A 19,631-nucleotide genomic window follows, 5' to 3' on the forward strand; every position below is an offset into this window, starting at 1 on the left:
ACGTATTTGCTTTCCGCACAGATCAATAATTTTGTTTTGTACTCTGTGGCTGCAGTACTTCACGTTGCCTGGTGCTTGCTGCAAGTGCCTTGTCAGTGCCTCATCTCCTTTCGCACGGTACTCTAAAAAATCTCTGAAGTTGCTGCGCTCGTCAGTGTGACCCCTGATTGAAACGTTTTGTTTACTGCAAACCGCTATTAAATCTACAATTGCTCTCAGAGCTGACTTACTGCATTCTGCATATTCCTGATGGGCTTTATTCAAAGATGAAATTATGGACTGTTGCTTGTTATCACAAACACGTAAAAATTCAGCAGCACGTATTTGAGCACTCAGATGCGTTTGTGTTGTAAGATGTTTTGTAATGATTTTCTTTGCGTTGCTCCAGTCCACAAGAGGCTGTGATCGTAGTACTATGTCACCAGATGAAAATAGGATACAGGCAACACAAAACACACCATCCTTTGCGTCACTGTATTGCAATGTTGGATACAAGGCCTTGTCAAAGAATTAATCTGGGACTCGTCGTTTCTTTCCAAAAATACAGCGGAATGGTGCTGCCCATCCCTTTTTTTGACTGAAACCGGTTTTGAAAAGCACTAAATTTGATTGCGTCGGGTGCCGTTTAAGTGCATCTGCACTGACAAGGCCAATATCTTGAACATCTTCAATCTCAGGTATACTACTAGTACTTACACTGAATGCTGGTCCTGCCGTCTTTTCAGTACTGAAAATCTCACTTCTGAAAGTCCCTGAAACAGACGGTTCGGCACTTGTTGTAATATTGTTATTTTGATCCGATTCACCCTTCCTGCTCTGATCATCAGAAGAAAGCACTTTTTTGAAGCCAGCATCAAATAAACTCACTTGCTTCCTTTTGCTCATATTGTACTATTTGAAAAGCTTAAAATAAAAAAGACCACTGCCAGCCGCGGACCATGCCAAATTAAATAAACAATAATAAATAACTGTCTCTATATATTCTAAATAATCGTTCATTCACACCTCTATCGATCAACTTTTTTTTTTACCTCCTCTCCACACACCAACACTCACTCTGTCAAAGTAGGCACATTCCCCTTCCTCTCAACATCGGCCCTGTCAGTGTTCAACAAACCAGGTCATTAGTTGAACTCCGCCCCTTAAGTAAAATCAGGCGGTTGAGTGCCTGTCCAGGATTGGTGGACCCAGACAGATTGACAGCTGTGTATTCCCTCCTTCCTTCTGTAGCCCTGTGAAACATTCAGAATGTAAACAAACTGCAGAGCGAAACCCTGGGTCGCTTCATAAATACAATATCCGTCTGCGGATCACATAAGATTACTGAAATATTAAGATCCAATGGTACGCACAGTGCGTAAGGCTGCGGTCGCCTCTGCTGGACACCCCGGCCGACCTAAGCCCTCCCCCTGCTGGGCAGCACTCGGCCAATTGTGTGCTGCCCCCTGGGAGCTCCTGTCCACGCTCGGCAGTGGAATAACCTGGACTTGAACCGGTGACCTCCAGGCTACAGGGCGCATCCTGCACTCCACGCGGAGCGACTTTACTGGATGCATCACTCGGGCGCCCCCGTTATTTTATTTTTTTTATGTTGTATAGATGTTCTCAGTTATTTATTTTTATTATATATAGATGTTCTCCGTGTTTTTTTATTTTTTATATTATATAATATAGATGTTCTCATTTGTCCCGGTCTGAACCCAAATTGTGTTGTTTTCAACGCAATTTCTTTTACAGTGTATTTATTTATAGTTTATGTAATCTGTGTTCTAGGTATTTATTTTCATAATAAATGTACAGTTCTAAACCATGTGCTGTGTTTGTTTTGTATTTTTTTACAAAAGGTTCTAAAAGGAAAAGGTGAAAAGATGTCTTGTATTTTGCTCATATTTCAAAATTTTCCAACAAAACATTCAGGGAGTGTTGAAGGGTCCATCAGGTAACAGAAAAACATGTTTTTGTACATTTATCTCTTTGAATCTACTGAATAATAATAATTTTAAAAAATACGTTTTTGAAAAACGTCTGATTTATTTTTAACTTTATGGATAGGAAAAAGCAGTAAAGTGTTTATTTATAATTTTTGAAGTATTCTATGATATTCTCTAGAGTGTCCTGAAACAAAACAAAAATACAATTTTCAAGTCTCTACTACAAAACATTGATTTTTGGCTCATTTTCAAAGATAGAATGGCAAAAATGTGTAGAAAAATCAAAAATCACTCAGGTGAAACAAAATCTTGTAGCTTGGCTAAACATGAATATTTTTCAACAAAACTTTCAGGAAGTATTGTAAGGTCCCTAAGGTCATGGAATAACATGTTTTACACATTTATCGCTTTGAGAACTCTGCATACTAATAAAAAAAATACTTCATAACTAAATAACATTTAAAAAAACACAAAAAAACGACTGTGGCAAAGTGCCCCGCCCCTGTGTGCATTTGGGTGTTCTGTGTATGTATGTTGCGTGTGTAAATGTTGGTGTATAGTCATTGGTACACGGGATATAAACGGGTCTGTGTTTCACGTGTATTTAAAAAGTGTATATTTGTATTTAGGCACGGGATTGCACATCACGCACGTGCATTTAAAATATAATGTGTGGCACGGGGTTGCACGTAATTAATTCACGTGCTGGGATTCAAGTGAATAATTAATTAGTAATTGAATCCCAGCACAACAGTATATATAGAGACACATTTTCACTCACTGGTGGTTAGGTGTTCGGAAGAGGAGAACGGGTGAGAGAGAGAGGAGAGAGTTAAAATCATTAAACGTAAAGATAAGTGTGTGTACTCACCGTGTTTGTTTGTCTCCGTGCACCGTTTGTGTTTAGTGCGTTTTGTCTGTCTGTTTATTTTGGCGCAAGTGCCGTGTCCCGTGTTTTTGTCTGTTCAAACCTTTTATTTTCTGTGCTGTTTTATTAAATGCTGAGCGAAACCATTCGCTCAGCTCCACCAAAACCCCAAGTCTCTGTCTGTTTACTCCCTGCTTCTGGTCTGACGCCACCCACTCCGGCCGTCTTTGTGACACGTGGTGTCATCGTGGGATAATAGCGCCTCCAAGCGTCAGACCAGGAGAGGGGGTTTTGTGAAAAAAAAAAAAAAAAAATAGTAAAGCGAGGATGGGAAGAAAGAGCTGCAGGAAGCAGCAGAAGCAGCAGCAGCAACAACAACAGCTGCAGCCCTCATCCTGCATGCCGGGCTGGGAGGAGGACAGCCACAACGGGGCAGTAGCCACCCCTCTACCCCCACTGCCACCGGGTTCCCCACCGTCCCGGGAAATATGGGACTGGCTGGTGCACCCCGAGGGGAACTTCGCCAGTGACCTCCCCATGGTTATTCACGCACTGCAGATGCGAGATGGGAAACGATGGGAGGACTGGGAGCAACAGCACAACCCGGCATCCGTTCGTGACCTCACCATTGTGGTGCTGGGTTACCTAGCTGCAGACATGGGAGGGATGCCTTCCAGTGAGCAAGAGGGAGAGGAGCAGTCACTGCCCTCTCCAGTACCTGAGCGGGAGGAGCCTGAGCGTCCACAGCCCGAGTGGGAGGAGCCTGAGCGTCCACAGCCCGAGTGGGAGGAGCCTGAGCGTCCACAGCCCGAGTGGGAGGAGCCTGAGCGTCCACAGCCCGAGTGGGAGGAGCCTGAGCGTCCACAGCCCGAGTGGGAGGAGCCTGAGCGTCCACAGCCCGAGTGGGAGGAGCCTGAGCGTCCACAGCCCGAGTGGGAGGAGCCTGAGCGTCCTACGCCTGAGTGGGAGGAACCCGAACGTCCTACGCCTGAGTGGGAGGAACCCGAGTGTCCACAGCCCAAAAGGGAGGAGTCGGGGCGTCCACAGCCCAAAAGGGAGGAGGTCGAGGATGATGGCTGGGAGGTTTTTTTAAAGAACCTCGCAGCAGAGTTATGCCCTGGCTGTGGGGCTTATGGGCACACGTTAGCCATATGCCCCACCCAGTATGAAGAGGAGGAACCAGCGCCCAGACGGGGGGACCGCGAGCGTCCAGCGCCCAGACGGGGGGACCGCGGGAATCCGAAGCCTGAGAGGCAGCTGTTCCCACCTTCACCAGCAGAGCAAGAATGCCTGCTGGTTTCCCCATCACAACCAGCAGAGGTAGAATGCCTGCTGGTTTCCCCAGCCCAACCAGCAGAGGAAGAATGCCTGCTGGTTTCCCCAGCCCAACCAGCAGAGGAAGAATGCCTGCTGGTTTCCCCAGCACAACCAGCAGAGGAAGAATGCCTGTTGGTTTCCCCAGCACAACCAGCAGAGGAAGAATGCCTGCTGGTTTCCCCAGCACAACCAGCAGAGGAAGAATGCCTGCTGGTTTCCCCAGCACAACCAGCAGAGGAAGAATGCCTGCTGGTTTCCCCTTCAGAAGCAGAGCCGCACCAGTCCGCTGCAAGAGAGGCAGAGCAGCACCAGTCCCCTGAAAAAGGGGGAGACTACACGCTGCTCCCACCTCCATCGGCAGGAGACTACACGCTGCTCCCACCTTCACCGGCAGGAGCAGAGCAGCCGGAGCTGCCTCTGCCACTTCCAGGAGCAGAGGAGCAGGAGCTGCCTCTGCCTCCGCCACCTACATCAGCAGGAGCAGAGCAGCCGGAGCTGCCTCTGCCTCAGCCACCTACACCGGCAGGAGCAAAGGAGCAGGAGCTGCCTCTGCCACTTCCAGGAGCAAAGGAGCAGGAGCTGCCTCTGCCACTTCCAGGAGCAGAGGAGCTGCCTCTGCCTCTGCCACTGCCAGAAGCAGAACAGCAGGAGCTGTCTCTGCTTCCCATACCTCCACCACGGGGAGTACGGTGGCTGGAGCCCCAGAAAGGGGAGCTGTCGGCCACGAAGAAGGGGGAGGAGGTCTGGAGACCACCAACCCCAGCAGCAGTTTCGCTGCCGGAGATCGTGGGGGAGGTCCAGAGACCTGCTCCCACTGCAGCAGTTTCGCTGCCGGAGATCGTGGGGGAGGTCCGGAGACCTGCTCCCACTGCAGCAGTTTCGCTGCCGGAGATCGTGGGGGAGGTCCGGAGACCTGCTCCCACTGCAGCTTCTTCGCTGCCGGCAGTACTGTGGTCGGAGCCCCACCAAAGGGAGCTACCGGCTACAAAGAAGGGGGACGAGGTCTGGAGACCACTGTCCCCAGCAGCAGTTTCGCTGCAGGAGTTCTTGTGGCCGGAGCCCCACAGGAGGGAGCTGCCGGCTACGAAGAAGGGGGAGGTCGAGGGACCACCTGCCCCCGCAGCTTTTTCGCTGCAGGACGGGACCAACAGGCTGTCAGCCGTGCCACTACCGGCAGGGGTGCTGACAGCATTGCCAGCCAAGGGCCCACTGAAGCCTCCCTTCCCAGCCCGAGACTTTGTCCTGGACTGCTGGGTTTTTAAGGGGGGAGGTGGCCGTTGAGGCCATGTGTGCTGCGCACAAGGGGGGGTATATGTGGCAAAGTGCCCCGCCCCTGTGTGCATTTGGGTGTTCTGTGTATGTATGTTGCGTGTGTAAATGTTGGTGTATAGTCATTGGTACACGGGATATAAACGGGTCTGTGTTTCACGTGTATTTAAAAAGTGTATATTTGTATTTAGGCACGGGATTGCACATCACGCACGTGCATTTAAAATATAATGTGTGGCACGGGGTTGCACGTAATTAATTCACGTGCTGGGATTCAAGTGAATAATTAATTAGTAATTGAATCCCAGCACAACAGTATATATAGAGACACATTTTCACTCACTGGTGGTTAGGTGTTCGGAAGAGGAGAACGGGTGAGAGAGAGAGGAGAGAGTTAAAATCATTAAACGTAAAGATAAGTGTGTGTACTCACCGTGTTTGTTTGTCTCCGTGCACCGTTTGTGTTTAGTGCGTTTTGTCTGTCTGTTTATTTTGGCGCAAGTGCCGTGTCCCGTGTTTTTGTCTGTTCAAACCTTTTATTTTCTGTGCTGTTTTATTAAATGCTGAGCGAAACCATTCGCTCAGCTCCACCAAAACCCCAAGTCTCTGTCTGTTTACTCCCTGCTTCTGGTCTGACGCCACCCACTCCGGCCGTCTTTGTGACAACGACATAAACTGAAAAAAAAGAGTCAGAGGTGTTTTTATAGTTTCTGGAGTAGTAGATAATGTTCCCCAAAATGTGCTGGAAAAAGGACACCAATTTCAAGGTGCTACTGTAAAAAATGTATAGTGATTTTATATAGCAAGGGAGTCAAAAACAGCCAAAAAGCGCTTGGTCCTGGGTGTGCATCCCATTGAAAAATGCTTGGTCCTTAAGTGGCTAATCCAGACTTGTTTCCTACAAAAAAGGACACAACAATAACAACCCACCATGCTGAACCATTTGTATGGAATTGTGGAAGGCTCTTTAAATGACACACAGAGAAAGACAGGTGCGGAAGAAAACATGTTTTTATTATGTCACGAAGTGCAACATAAATAAACAAAAACAAAAATAGTGCACTGTGACTTTAAATGCAGTGAACTATTTGCAACGTGCCGTTTTGATTCACAGGGAATCCAGGGTGGAAGCGCTTCCGATCACCAGGAGAACAGCAGAGCTGTAGTCGAGAGAGAGTCAGGTGCTGCAGAAGGTAACGCTCTTCAATGGTCTGGAATGTGGGTAAACTCGTTGGTGGAATTGGAAGCATCAGGGCCAAGTGATGATTTCCATCACATGAGATTAGATGTTAAAACTTCATGCTGATTTGAACTCGGCTCTCGCCAAGATAAGCACCAACTAAGACGTAGCTTTACAGTAAACTAATGTGATCCATCTGTGTCTCCATCAATTTGCGTTTCCTTCCATATGATGATGTAGATATCCTTCTGTCTGGTGTTGATGGCTGAAGTGTAATGCTGGCTCCAGGGATCAACTTATTGCCTCCCTAGCGCATCAGCACACACAACGGCTGTGATGCTGGCTCTGGGGATCAACCACGGTGCGGTCTCCCCAGAGCATCAGCATGACAACCGTCTGGATTGAGCTAAGTAGGGTACATCTCTGGGGTCTTCAAGTGGGCACCTTCCATCCTCTGTGTTTCGTCAACTAGTCCACAACACCTCAAGAGGGCTCGACGGTGATTCTGGCATTAGTGACATACATGCAAATTGGTCAGAGCTCAGACACATAGGGATGCTGCCTCACCCTCCAGGCACTTACAACCAGCGTTTGTGTTCAGAGCAGATCAAATATGTATTCTGCTGTTAGTGATGGAATTGTGAACTAGTCTTACAGGATTATAAAACAAACTGGCAGAAGTTTTCAAAGTGTAAAGCTCAGGTGCATTAAGGTTTTTTTTCTAAAGCAAAAAGCAGACTTCTATTCCGGTTCAAAGCAGAAGAAATTGCAAAAAAGACGACAATTTTCCTGAAAATGGGTGAGTTATTTCATTTGTAATTATAACTGCTGTGTAAGAAAGAATAGACAGCCACAGTACATTTTACTATTTACAGACAAATTCATCTTATTTTACTTTGCATATTATACAAAATGTTAACTCTGCTTTAAAGTGTGCAATGTTAGTTTCCATTTGTATCAGAACAGTCCATCAAGGAACCTCAAGTAGTGTCCTTAATTGGGAGGTGCCCTTACACTGACCAGTTCATCTAGTTTAACTTAGTGCTTTACTGAACTTTTTTATGTTTAAATTCCTTATTTTTAAATTGTGTGGAGTAGTGGTTAGGGATCTGGACTCCTAACCAGAGGGTCGTGGGTTCAAATCCCAGGTGGGACGTTGCTGCTGTACCCTTGAGCAAGGTAATTTACCCAGATTGCTCCAGTAAAACACAACTCTATAATGCAGGCTTGCAACTGGTATACAGCAGCAGTTGTATTTATGACCATGTGTTTTCCCAACCACAATATCTCTATCACAATGTATCAATCTGTTTGTACCACTGAACGACAGACAAATAAAAATGACCTAGCAAGTCTGAGAAATCACAACGAGAGGGTCGTTATGAACTTTTCAAGTTACTGATGGTGAACCTAAGCAGTTTGTGGCAAATTCTTCAAATAATTAGAGAAAGTCATAGCAACTTAAGCGATTTTTGTAAGAACTGCGTTTTACAACAGCCATTTAAGATTGCACACAGTTACTGGCACAGCAGATGGTCCCTACTGAATCACTGGTACTTGAGATGAAAAGGTTGAAAAGCACTGGTATAAGGGGTACAATAATTTGTATGTAAAAAAACCTGTAACCCCTGTAAGGAAGTTAGAAAGGCCAAGAGAGAGATATAAATCAATATTGCTAAGGGGGCTAAAAACAATTCCAAAATGTTTTTTCCAATATTATAACAGCAAGAGAACATTCAAAGAGGAGGTTAAATGTCTAAGAGACACACATGGCAAAATCATAGACTAACAAAAATAAAATAGCATATATATTAATGATTACTTTTCACAGGTTTTTACAAAGGAGGACACGGACAACATGCCCCTCATGTCGACCTGTTCCTATCCAGTTTTAAATAACTTTAACATAACAGAGGCAGAAGTGTTAAAGGGACTAGGAGCAATTAAAATAAACAAATCCCCTGGGCCAGATGAGATCCTCCCAATAGTACTCAAAGAAATGAAAGAAGTTATTTACAAACAGCTAACCAAGATCATGCAACAGTCTCTTGACACAGGGGTTGTACCAACAGACTGGAAAATTGCAAACGTAATACCGATCCACAAAAAGGGAGACAATACCAAACCAGGTAACTACAGACCAGTAAGCTTGACTTCTATCATATGTAAACTTATGGAAACTATAATAAGATCCAGAATGGAAAATTACCTATATGGTAACAATATCCTGGGAGACAGCCAGCATGGTTTTAGGAAAGGGAGATCGTGTCTAACTAACCTGCTTGATTTTTTTGAGGATGACACATCGACCATGGATAATTGCAAAGCATACGACATGGTTTATTTAGATTTCCAGAAAGCTTTTGACAAAAGTCCTGCATAAAAGATTAATTCTCAAACTGAACGCAGTAGGGATTCAAGGAAATGCATGCACATGGATTAGGGAGTGGTTAACACGTAGAAAACAGAAAGTACTGATTAGAGGAGAAACCTCAAAATGGAGCGAGGTAACCAGTGGAGTACCACAGGGATCAGTATTAGGTCCTCTGCTATTCCTAATCTACATTAATGATTTAGATTCTGGTATAGTAAGCAAACTTGTTAAATTTGCAGACGACACAAAAATAGGAGGAGTGGCAAACACTGTTGCAGCAGCAAAGGTCATTCAAAATGATCTAGACAGCATTCAGAACTGGGCAGACACATGGCAAATGACATTTAATAGAGAAAAGTGTAAAGTATTGCATGCAGGCAATAAAAATGTGCATTATAAATATCATATGGGAGATATTGAAATTGAAGAAGGGAACTATGAAAAAGACCTAGGAGTTTATGTTGACTCAGAAATGTCTTCATCTAGACAATGTGGGGAAGCTACAAAAAGGCCAACAAGATGCTTGGATATATTGTGAGAAGTGTTGAATTTAAATCAAGGGAAGTAATCTTAAAACTTTATAATGCATTAGTAAGACCTCACCTAGAATATTGTGTTCAGTTCTGGTCACCTCGTTACAAAAAGGATATTGCTGCTCTAGAAAGAGTGCAAAGAAGAGCAACCAGAATTATCTCGGGTTTAAAAGGCATGTCGTATGCAGACAGGCTAAAAGAATTGAATCTATTCAGTCTTGAACAAAGAAGATTACACAGCGATCTGATTCAAACATTCAAAATCTAAAAGGTATAGACAGTGTCGACCCAGGGGACTTTTTTGACCTGAAAAAAGAAACAAGGACCAGGGGTCACAAATGGAGATTAGATAAAGGGGCATTCAGAAGATAGGAGGCACTTTTTTACACAGAGAATTGTGAGAGTCTGGAATCAACTCCCCAGTAATGTTGTTGATGCTGACACCCTGGGATCCCTCAAGAAGCTGTTTGATGAGATTCTGGGATCAATAAGCTACTAACAACCAAACGAGCAAGATGGGCTGAATGGCCGCCTCTCGTTTGTAAACTGTAATAGAAATGTTACAGAAAATAGAACTGACTCGACATAATGTACTGGCATTTTGTACTCCCATAACCTTGGTCACATAACCTTGTATGCTATGCTAAAGATAAGGAACTGCAAGATGCCTACACTGCAGCTGCGGCTGTGAGAAAAAAGGGATGAGCCAGACGTGTCTTTTTGCACGTATACCCAAACCACCCATCCTTTTTATCTGCTTGCTTAGTTTTATGCCAAGTATGCATAGTTATAAGTTTTCTCTTATATGCTAATACCTGAATCATCATTGGCTAACCCTCTGCCTTGCTGACAGTTTTAAGGTATATAAGAAACTGATCTAACTCTGTATGTTGAAACACTGCTCGATAATTATCTAGCACCCTGTGTGTTGAGAGTGTTTTCAGTTTGCAAACTTAAGAAATAAAGGCCTGTGTGTTTGGAACTCGCAGTCTCTCTTCCTTTTATTAGAATTTCCACGACAAAACTTTCTTATGTTCTTATGTTCTTATGTTCTTATGAACCAAATCAGCATGAAGTTTTAACATCTACTCTTGTGTAATGGAAATGAAGAATGTATTTTGCTTTGTTTTTATTAAAATATAGTCATAAAAACAAGTGTATAAAATACATCAACTGGCTTTATTACAGTCTTTATGAAAAGATCTGGCCCTATGTAACATTCATTTTATCAATTGTATGTAGCTGCATTTTACACTGTGAGAGTCTAGCTGAACTCGATTTTTGTGATTAAAAATGCTGTATGTCATGTGATTGTGTAACACAAACATGTCCCTTCCAATTATATATTTTTTAAGCCGTTAATGTACTTGCAAACATTATGTATTTTAAATAAATGAGGTATTACATGGAATGATTAAAGTGAAACACTATCATAATGGTAAAATTAAAGGACAGTGCCGAAAGCTTTTCTGTGAGCTGCAAACGAAGTTACACTGTGTCACAAAATAAATAACACAGTTTGCTTACGATTCTTCTGTCATCACAAAATATATAAAGTAGTGATTATTTCGTTCCCCAAACGCTCTTTACTTTGAACTTGAACCCTGTACACCACTTGTTTTCAGTCATGAATGCTGACTGATGTAATGACGAAATGCAGTAACCCTGCCCATGGCCTGCTTCGGCCCCGAGCCAGATTCAGATACGTCCAAGGCTGGAGTTTCACGGTACGGGTCGGATATCTTGCTTGTGTAAAACCACCCGAGTAGGTGTAAAAGAGGTCATTTATACCTTGTTCAAGGGTACAGCAGCAGCAGTGTCCCACTCCCAACTGGGATTTGAACCCACGGCCCTCCGGTCAAGATCCCTCACCACTACTGCACACTGCTCCTTCACCACAACTGCACACTGCTCTCTCACCACAACTCCACACTGCTCCCTCACCACAACTTCACACTGCTCCCTCACCACTACCACACACTGCCCCTTCACCACAAATGCACACTGCTCTCTCACCACAACTCCACACTGCTCCCTCACCACTACTGCACACTGCTCCCTCACCACTACTCCACACTGCTGATGTTAAGCTTTAGGGAGCTTTCGTTATAGGTTTATATTTGTTCACGTTTTCATCATCTTAAGTTAAAACGTTGTTTGTTTGTTTTTTTAACTCGAATGCTGTGAAGAATGCACTGCAATAAACAATATCCTCTGCCGCTCTGCTTTCATTTTTAACACACTGTGACCTACATTACTGTGTTTAGTGAGTTACCATGTATTTGTGTAGTTTTGTACCGGTATGGTTGATGTCGTATCGTTTGAACTGAACCTATCTATTCTGTACCGGTGAATCGCTACAGCACTATTTCAAACCCAGGACTCTCATCTCTGGAGGGAAGTAATCAACTCTTTTTTGTTTTGCAGCATCCAGTAAGCAAGTCCAGGGCAGGTCCTCTGAGCTGAGGGTGGTGCTGCTTGGGAGGGCAGGAGATGGGATGAGTGCCTCTGGAAACACCATCCTGGGCAGAGAAGAGTTTCAATCTGATGCCGGCTCTTCCTCATTAACAGTGGAGTGCCTGAAGAAAACAGCTGTAGTTGCTGGGAGACACATTTCTGTGGTCGACACTCCAGGATTTTTTCACACAGATCTCTCTAAAGACGAGGTTAAACTGGAGATTGGGAGATGCGTCTCCCTGTCCTCCCCGGGACCCCACGCTTTCCTCCTGGTGATGCCGGTGGGTCCATACACAAAGCAAGAGAAGGAAATAGTGCAGGAAGTCCAGAAGATGTTTAGTGAGAAAGTTATGAGGTACACCATCATTCTGTTCACCCGAGCGGATGATCTCGAAAAGGGCATGACTATCAAGAAGTACCTTAAGAGCAGCCAGGAGCTCCAGGGGCTGGTTACAAAGTGTGGGGGGTGTCACGCCTTCAATAACAAGGAGGAGAATCCCACCCAGGTCACTGAGCTACTGAAGAAAATAGAGAGCATGGTGGCTGAGAACGGAGGCAGCCACTACACTGACAAGATGTACCTGCAGGCAGAAGCAGTGATCAGACAAGAGCAGAAGTAGATGTAGGCGTGCGTGTTTGTAACATAATTTTTCTGTTTTCTAATATTTTTGTAATGCTCATTTAGTTAATAGTTAAAACAGCTAGAATTTATGAGTTGTATACAGTTGTCTGCTTTTGAGGGCCAGGACCTAGGTATTGAATTATTAGCAGCTTAAAACTTTCAATAGTTTGACTATTCAATGATTTCACCTGAACTATAAACAGCAATGATACAACTTCATCTGTCTGTTGATCTTTGCTTCTGGTTCACATTTTCATTTCAGCTTTTCAGCAGCATGATAAAATGCAACATTGTTTCGTGTCAATGTGCTCGTATATTTCATTTAATCAGATAAAATGGAATCTAATGTATTTTCATGGGGGCTATCGGGGTAAACATGTTAAGAGTTCAAAGTTTTCTGTCTTTTCTGATTATTATTATTAGCACGGTTTTGTTAAAAATGAACTTTGTATTCTGCTTTATAGTACAATTTAAGAGTGTTAATATCTTCACTGTTCTTTGAATTATATTAAAACTTAATAAATAAACATGTGTGATTGATGTGTGTGCTGCTTGTGTTCCCTGCAGACAGACACCTGTCCCCCATCCCACAAGTCCTCTACCTTCTATCTCTGACCGGCTTCATGTTACTGGGATTTCTCTGACTCTCAGACACGTATCCTGCTGTCTTTATCTTTTGTTTAAAGATAACCCGTAAACAGCGGTTTACAGAAACCTTAGCTTCAAAACTCAACAGCTGTAAACAAAAAAAACTCTTTATTGCAGCATGAAATAAAATTAAAACTTTGCTTTGATTTTTGTGTTATTGGTTTTTTCCACAAACAGCAATTGTTTTCACTTGGGGAGAAAAACTAGAGAAATCTGCAAGTCTTGCTTGAACTTTAAATTTGGTCCCCTTCTGTCAGGTGACAGCTACCCAAACCAAATCTCAGTAATCAGAGTTATACCCCAAACTACACAATAATGTCAGCTTATAAACCCCTCAGTTAAGAATGATAAATCTCAACACTCAAAGCTTTAACATTTCACAGTTACACCTACACTCAATCGGCACCTTCACTGCACAAAAAAACAATAGCAGTGTAAACAGTTTTTCTAGTACAATTAACACAGCATTTCTTTCCTTTACTGTTTCAGTTTTTTAACCCTACTTGTTCCCTTTTTTAGAAAAAAATCCATACAAAAAAAAATTCTCTTTAGCTCAGTCCAATCCAATGTCACAATCTGTCTTTAAAAAAATAAAAGTTCGCTGGCAAGGTCTTTTTCACAAGAGAAGGTTCAGTAGCACAGTTTGTTTTAAATAATAAAAAAAAAATCAATAGCACCGTTCTGTTGTAAGGAAAAAATGAATACAAAAAATAATGTGCAGAAAATGCATGTTCTTCAATAAGGTACCTCAGAATACACAGTCCCGTTTCAAAAAACAGTTCAAAGCAGTATAGTTCACAAAAAATATACTTCACTTAAACCAGTTCACCTTTTAACACCAGGAGCTTCCCTTTAAGTTCAAATAGAAAAACAATATTTACTACACAAAATCTTGTTTGCAATGTCTCATTTCAAGTCTGTTCCCTTTCAATTCGAAGATGACCACCAAAACAATACTTTAGGGATATGCCTCCTTGATTTGAGCATTTTATATCAAATCTGCTGATAGGCCCCTCCGCGGAGAGACGTCCTCGGTCCCGCCTCACGAGGTAATAAATAGTCACTGCATGGGTCTCTTTTGCCTTTCACGAACAGGTAGGTAGGGTGAGTATAAACCAACCTCTTTCCATTTGTGTGATTTTTCTGCAGTTCCCTTGGAAGGTGATGGAGCTGGCACACTTCCCTTTAGTGGACTCCACCGTAGCAGCCTTAGTGCGGACAAGTCTGCCTATTGGATGCGCCTATCTCCCCTGGCCATACTTTTGGAATGGCGGTAGATGAGATACTGCAACGCTCTCACAAAGAGCGAGAGGCATCTCGACAGGTGGCTGCAATGCTCCAGTCCCATGCCCCGGCACGAGGAACGGGGAGACAATGGCGTTCGGCAGTTACTACGGTAACCCGGACTATTCCAATCCCCAGGGCACCATGGGGTGACCTGAGGCACCGCATCCAGGCCTCTGCAACAGCTAATACAAGGGGCCGTCAGCAAGGATGGGGAAGTGCTAGACATGGGGTCTCAGCTCGCCACCGTACACACCAGTTACGCGCTGCACCTCCTCCCTTTCGAGGGATCATGGTTACATCTGTGAACGACCCTCTCCAGGTCTTGGCACTCAGACAAGAAGTAAAAACACTGCTTTTCAAGGAAGCCATCTGTCTCGTAGAACACACCTCTTAAAGAGAGAGGTTCTACTCGAGATACTTCTTGGTGCCAAAAAAGGGTGACGGCCTTCGCCCCATCCCAGACCTGAGACACCTCAACAGGTTCTTGAGGGAGAGGAGGTTCCAGATGGTCACACATCGCCACATCCTCCAGTCTGTCCAGCCGGGCAACTGGTTTACAACAGTGGACCTGAAGGACGCATATTTTCATGTTCCTATCCGTCCAGCGCACAAGAAGTATCTCTGCTTCACCTTTCGGGGAGCGTCTTCAAGTTTTCCGTGCTGCCATTTGGCCTCTCCTTAGGCCCCTGCACATTTTCAAGGTGCACTGGATGCCATCCTAGCTCCCTTGCAGCTGCAAGGGATCAGGGTAATGAATTACCTGGAAAACCGTTTATTTGTTCCCAGTCCCAGGAAGGAGCAGTGGCCCACACAGCGACTGTGACGGAGCATCTGTCAAGGCTGGGTCTCATCCAAAAGCCAATTAATTCCGGTGTAAAGTACAGTCTACTTGGGTTTCTGGCTTGATTCCCTTACGATGCGAGCCTACCTGTCAGACAACAGAGTAGCTGCCATTCACAACTGTCTGGCCCTGTTTCATCAAGGGTTTACATTACAATTGGTATTGTGCCAAAAACTACTGGGTCTGATGGCCACGGCTTCATCAGCCATCCTGTGCCCTCTCCAAGCCTGGCTCAGTGCCTTTCAGCTACACCCCAAGCGCGACAAACACTGTCGGCTGACCGTTTCTCGCCTATGCTGGGAAGCACTATGCTGGTGGAGGCAAGCCTCTCATCTGAGCAAAGGCGTAATGATGGGAGTGATACACAACCGTCAAGTGCTGACGATAGTCACATCCAACTCTGGTTGGGGGGCGGTCTGGGAAGGCAGAGGAGTCTGCGGACACTGGTCGGGTCACTGGACATCCCTGCACAAAATTGGTGCATGACCAGAGGTCATGATCCCATCTATTGCCCTATAGCAATTATTTTACAGTTTCTGCAAGATCTGTTAGAGGCGGGTAAATCCCCCTATACATTAAAAGTGTACCTAGCAGCCATATTGGCATGCCATGTCCCCATTGACTGAGTATCCCCGGGCGCTCATATACTAGCCGTTTTGTAAAGGGTGTTCGGTGGTTACGTCCTCCCCGAATGGAGTCTAGACGTGGTATTGGAGGCTCTCACTAAGGCCCCCATAGAGCTGAAGTATCTCTCTATGAAGTCAGCCTTTCTATTAGCTATCACCTCCGCTAAACGGGTCAGTATTTGGGACAATGGAAACGGTATCGTTGCGCACAAACCCTGCTTTCCTCCCTAAGGTGATTACAGCTTTTCACTTGAATCAGTCAGTGGAATTAGAGGCTTTCCATCCCCCTCCCTTCATGGAGGAGTCAGATAGGAGATTAAATTCTCTTTGCCCAGTTCAGGCATTGAGATGTTATGTGAAAAGAACGAGAGCGCTGCTTCAGTCTGACCAGCTCTTCGTTTGTCATGGTGAAAGGACCCGAGGCCAAGCCCTCTCTAAGCAGCGACTGTATCACTGGATTGTGGACACGGTTTCTACTGCATATACTAATGCCAGCCTACCCCCACCTGGCAGGGTGGCCGCGCACTCAACCAGAGGTGTGGCTACGTCATGGGTCCTCTTCAGAGGTGCCTCGTTGATTGATATTTGTACTACGGCTAGCTGGGCTACTCCGCATACATTCATCAGATTCTACCGACTCAATGTGGTAGATCCCTCTGCACCTTCATTAGGCACAAGGGTCCTTGAGGTTGCACGCTCACACCACCAACACTAGATGGCGGTAACGAGATGTCCCTCGTGTGCTGTCCGCTCATTCTCCCTTGCGACGGCTTTGGTATACTTTCCCAAAAGTATTGTTTTGGTGGTCATCTTCGAATTGAAAGGGAACGATAGGTTATGGATGTAACCCTGGTTCCCTGAAAGAGAAGATGACCGCCAAAAAAATACTATATACCATTAATCTATATACCATTCATAAGCTTAATGTGATCTTGTGGCAATGTGCCCTGCCCTTGTGTGCGTTTCTGTGTTGTATGTTGCGTGTTGTGTGTAAATGTTGGTGTATTGTAGTTGGTACACGGGATATAAATGGGTGTGTGCAGCATGAGGATTTAAATTGTATAATTATATTTAGGCATGGGATTGCACGTGCATTTAAAGTATGTAATAATATGTGAGCACGGGGTTGCACGTAATGAATTCACGTGCTGGGATTCAAGTGAATAATTAATTGTATCCCAGCACAACAGTATATATAGAGACACGTAGCACTCACTCTGGGTTGGGTGTTCGTGAGTGGAGAACGGGTGTGGAGAGGAGTTAAAATAAACGAAAAGAATAATAAAAAATAGATAGTTGTTTTCACTCACCGTGTTTGTTCGTTTGTCTGTTTAGTGTTTAGTACGTTTTGTTTGTCTATTTTATTTTGGCGTAGAGTGCCGTGTCCTGTTTTTGTGTTCTCTTGTTTTGTTTATTAAATGCTGAGCACAACCAAGGGCTCAACTTCACCAACCTCGCTGTTTCTGTCTGTCTGTTTCTTCCGGGCCTGCACGTATTCACCACTTTGCCACAGATCTATTCTAAGATTGTCTGCATCATTTCAGTTTAGGCTGTGTGCGGGTGTGTGTGGGCGTGTATGTGTATGAGCAAGCTACTAGCTACATCACAGCCTGCTTGGCTGTTGAAGTGGCTGCTTGGTGTGTGAGGTGATAGGCGGTGTCATATTTCAATTGCCCTGCTAGCTGCATGAATGCAGTAAAAGAGACAAGAGATTTACTTTATGACTTTTCTGATTTATGTGTACTTAATAAAATACTACTATTGATTAAACATTCCTTGTGTCTAGCGTGTGTATGTGTCTTCATAGTAAATCCTCGATCTTTGTAACACATCAATCAAATATTATTAATAAGAGAACTAATCAACCCAGATAAACTCTAAATGATCAATTATTGAATTGTTCCTACACTTTTCTTTTTCTTGTACACCCTACTGATAATCCTCCATCTTGCTTCAGTCCAATCCTTCTTGTCCCGCTCCTCATCCACGCTGATCGGATACAATATCTTCCTGCCAAAACAGTAAAAAAATATTTTTTCTTCTTTAAAAAGACAGTGCTTAGTTTCAACCTATTACACCTATCAATACTACAAGCGAGATCCTATTTGCTAAATAGCTTCAATAGCAGAGACTCAAAGTTACCTTCTTAACAACTCTTATGTGATTCAATTAGCACAGCATGGATACCTCTGTACCTGTATATCTAAAAGCGATCTGTCTCTTCCTTAAAAGTTCTTCTAAGCCCGGTTGCAACCAGGAATCGTCTATCTAGGCTTCCGACGATCTTAAAGAGCAACTATCAGGGTTTTTAAAAAATCACTTATCAGTCCCTACGTGTTGCTTCAGCTGTTTAAAGAATAAAAAAATGCAATATTTATATTTTTAGTTTGGATCATGCTCAAAGACCTCATTCCCGAAAGGAAATACATCGTTTCCAAATCTGATTTGCTAAGTTTATTTAATATCTAAGACTTTTTTTTTTATTGAATGCAACATTAAAAATACAACATGTGAAGGAAACATGCACAATTTGAAAAATGTCTACTACACAAAACAAAAGCACCTTCCTTACAGAAAATTAGATGGACCGTATGTTTGTCACAAAGACTAGAGTGTTTCCACACAGACTAATAGAGCGTATATGACACTTCATTGGGCATGCGCCAGTATATGTGAGGTTTTCCTTTGAGTACATACGGAAGGCAACTTGTTTTGGCTCAAAAAGATGTTCCAGAAGAGTAATTTTGGACATTGGCAGTGTAGCATTATGCAGATGTTTGGGCACAAACTGATTATTATACAATGACCAAATACATTCGGAACAGCAAGGTGGGATAGTTTATGTTTTGTTTTTCATGTACTGCTGATGTACCCTTTAAACAGCTGAAGCAACACGTAGGGACTGATAAGTGATTTTTTAAAAACCCTGATAGTTGCTCTTTAAGATCTGAAAAACACAGTCTACATCGTCGGAAGCCTAGATAGACGATTCCTGGTTGTAACCGGGCTTAGAAGAACTTTTAAGGAAGAGACAGATCGCTTTAGGATATACAGGCACGGAGGTATCCATGCTGTGCTAATTGAATCACATAGAGTTGTTAAGAAGGTAACTTTGAGTCTCTGCTATTGAAGCTATTTTAGCAAATGTGATCATGCTTGTAGTATTGATAGGTATTAACATTGTTAGAATTCATTTTTATGTGTTGAATGATATTTTGCATCTGCTCCTATTCTACCTTTAAATAAATACTTAGTTTCACTTTGAGTCAGATGTTAATTGTCTCTTGGGAATAACCCTACAAACCCACACTTACTGTAAACACCAGATGCCACAACCCTGAGATTGGCAAAACAAAGGAAATGAATTGTGAAACTTAAAGAGATTACTCTCCAGCATACCATGCTACACTGAGAATTACAACAAATCTGAAATAAATGCCAAAAAAAACATGTGACAATTGTAGAGCACAGAGAGTTGTGGTAAAGCAGAGAGGTACAGTAAAGCATAGGGAAACATGATAAATCACAGATATAGTAAAGCATAGGGAAGCACAGAGAGTTATAGTAAAGCATATTTAAAAACATGGTAAACCTTGCTTAAATACAATATGATAAATGCTTGTTATTACTGTGGGAAAAACATCGGGGGGGGGGGGGGATTGCAAAATGACCCTGCAG

General features: G+C 43.6%; 1 protein-coding gene across 2 annotated transcripts; it reads left to right on the forward strand.

The window, feature by feature from the left end:
• Window positions 1–3,413: 3,413 nt before the first annotated feature.
• LOC117435131 (histone-lysine N-methyltransferase 2D-like) lies at window positions 3,414–16,449 on the forward strand. Of its 2 annotated transcripts, none has more exons than XM_059002791.1 (2): window positions 3,414–6,578; window positions 11,900–16,449. In XM_059002791.1, the coding sequence occupies exon 1, from the start codon at window positions 3,457–3,459 to the stop codon at window positions 5,395–5,397; it is 1,941 nt and encodes a 646-aa protein (XP_058858774.1). In that variant the 5' UTR covers window positions 3,414–3,456; the 3' UTR covers window positions 5,398–6,578; window positions 11,900–16,449. The 2 variants fall into 2 exon arrangements, 1 of the variants encoding a protein (XP_058858774.1); XR_009309159.1 differs by lacking the exon at window positions 3,414–6,578 and adding an exon at window positions 9,623–11,199.
• Window positions 16,450–19,631: the final 3,182 nt, after the last annotated feature.

This window comes from Acipenser ruthenus, chromosome 28, assembly GCF_902713425.1.
Source record: "Acipenser ruthenus chromosome 28, fAciRut3.2 maternal haplotype, whole genome shotgun sequence".
NCBI lineage: Eukaryota > Metazoa > Chordata > Actinopteri > Acipenseriformes > Acipenseridae > Acipenser > Acipenser ruthenus.

Excerpts from the sequence above, each read along its gene's own strand:
- LOC117435131 (XM_059002791.1), top strand. The coding sequence starts at position 3,457 with ATGGGAGGGATGCCTTCCAGTGAGCAAGAGGGAGAGGAGCAGTCACTG.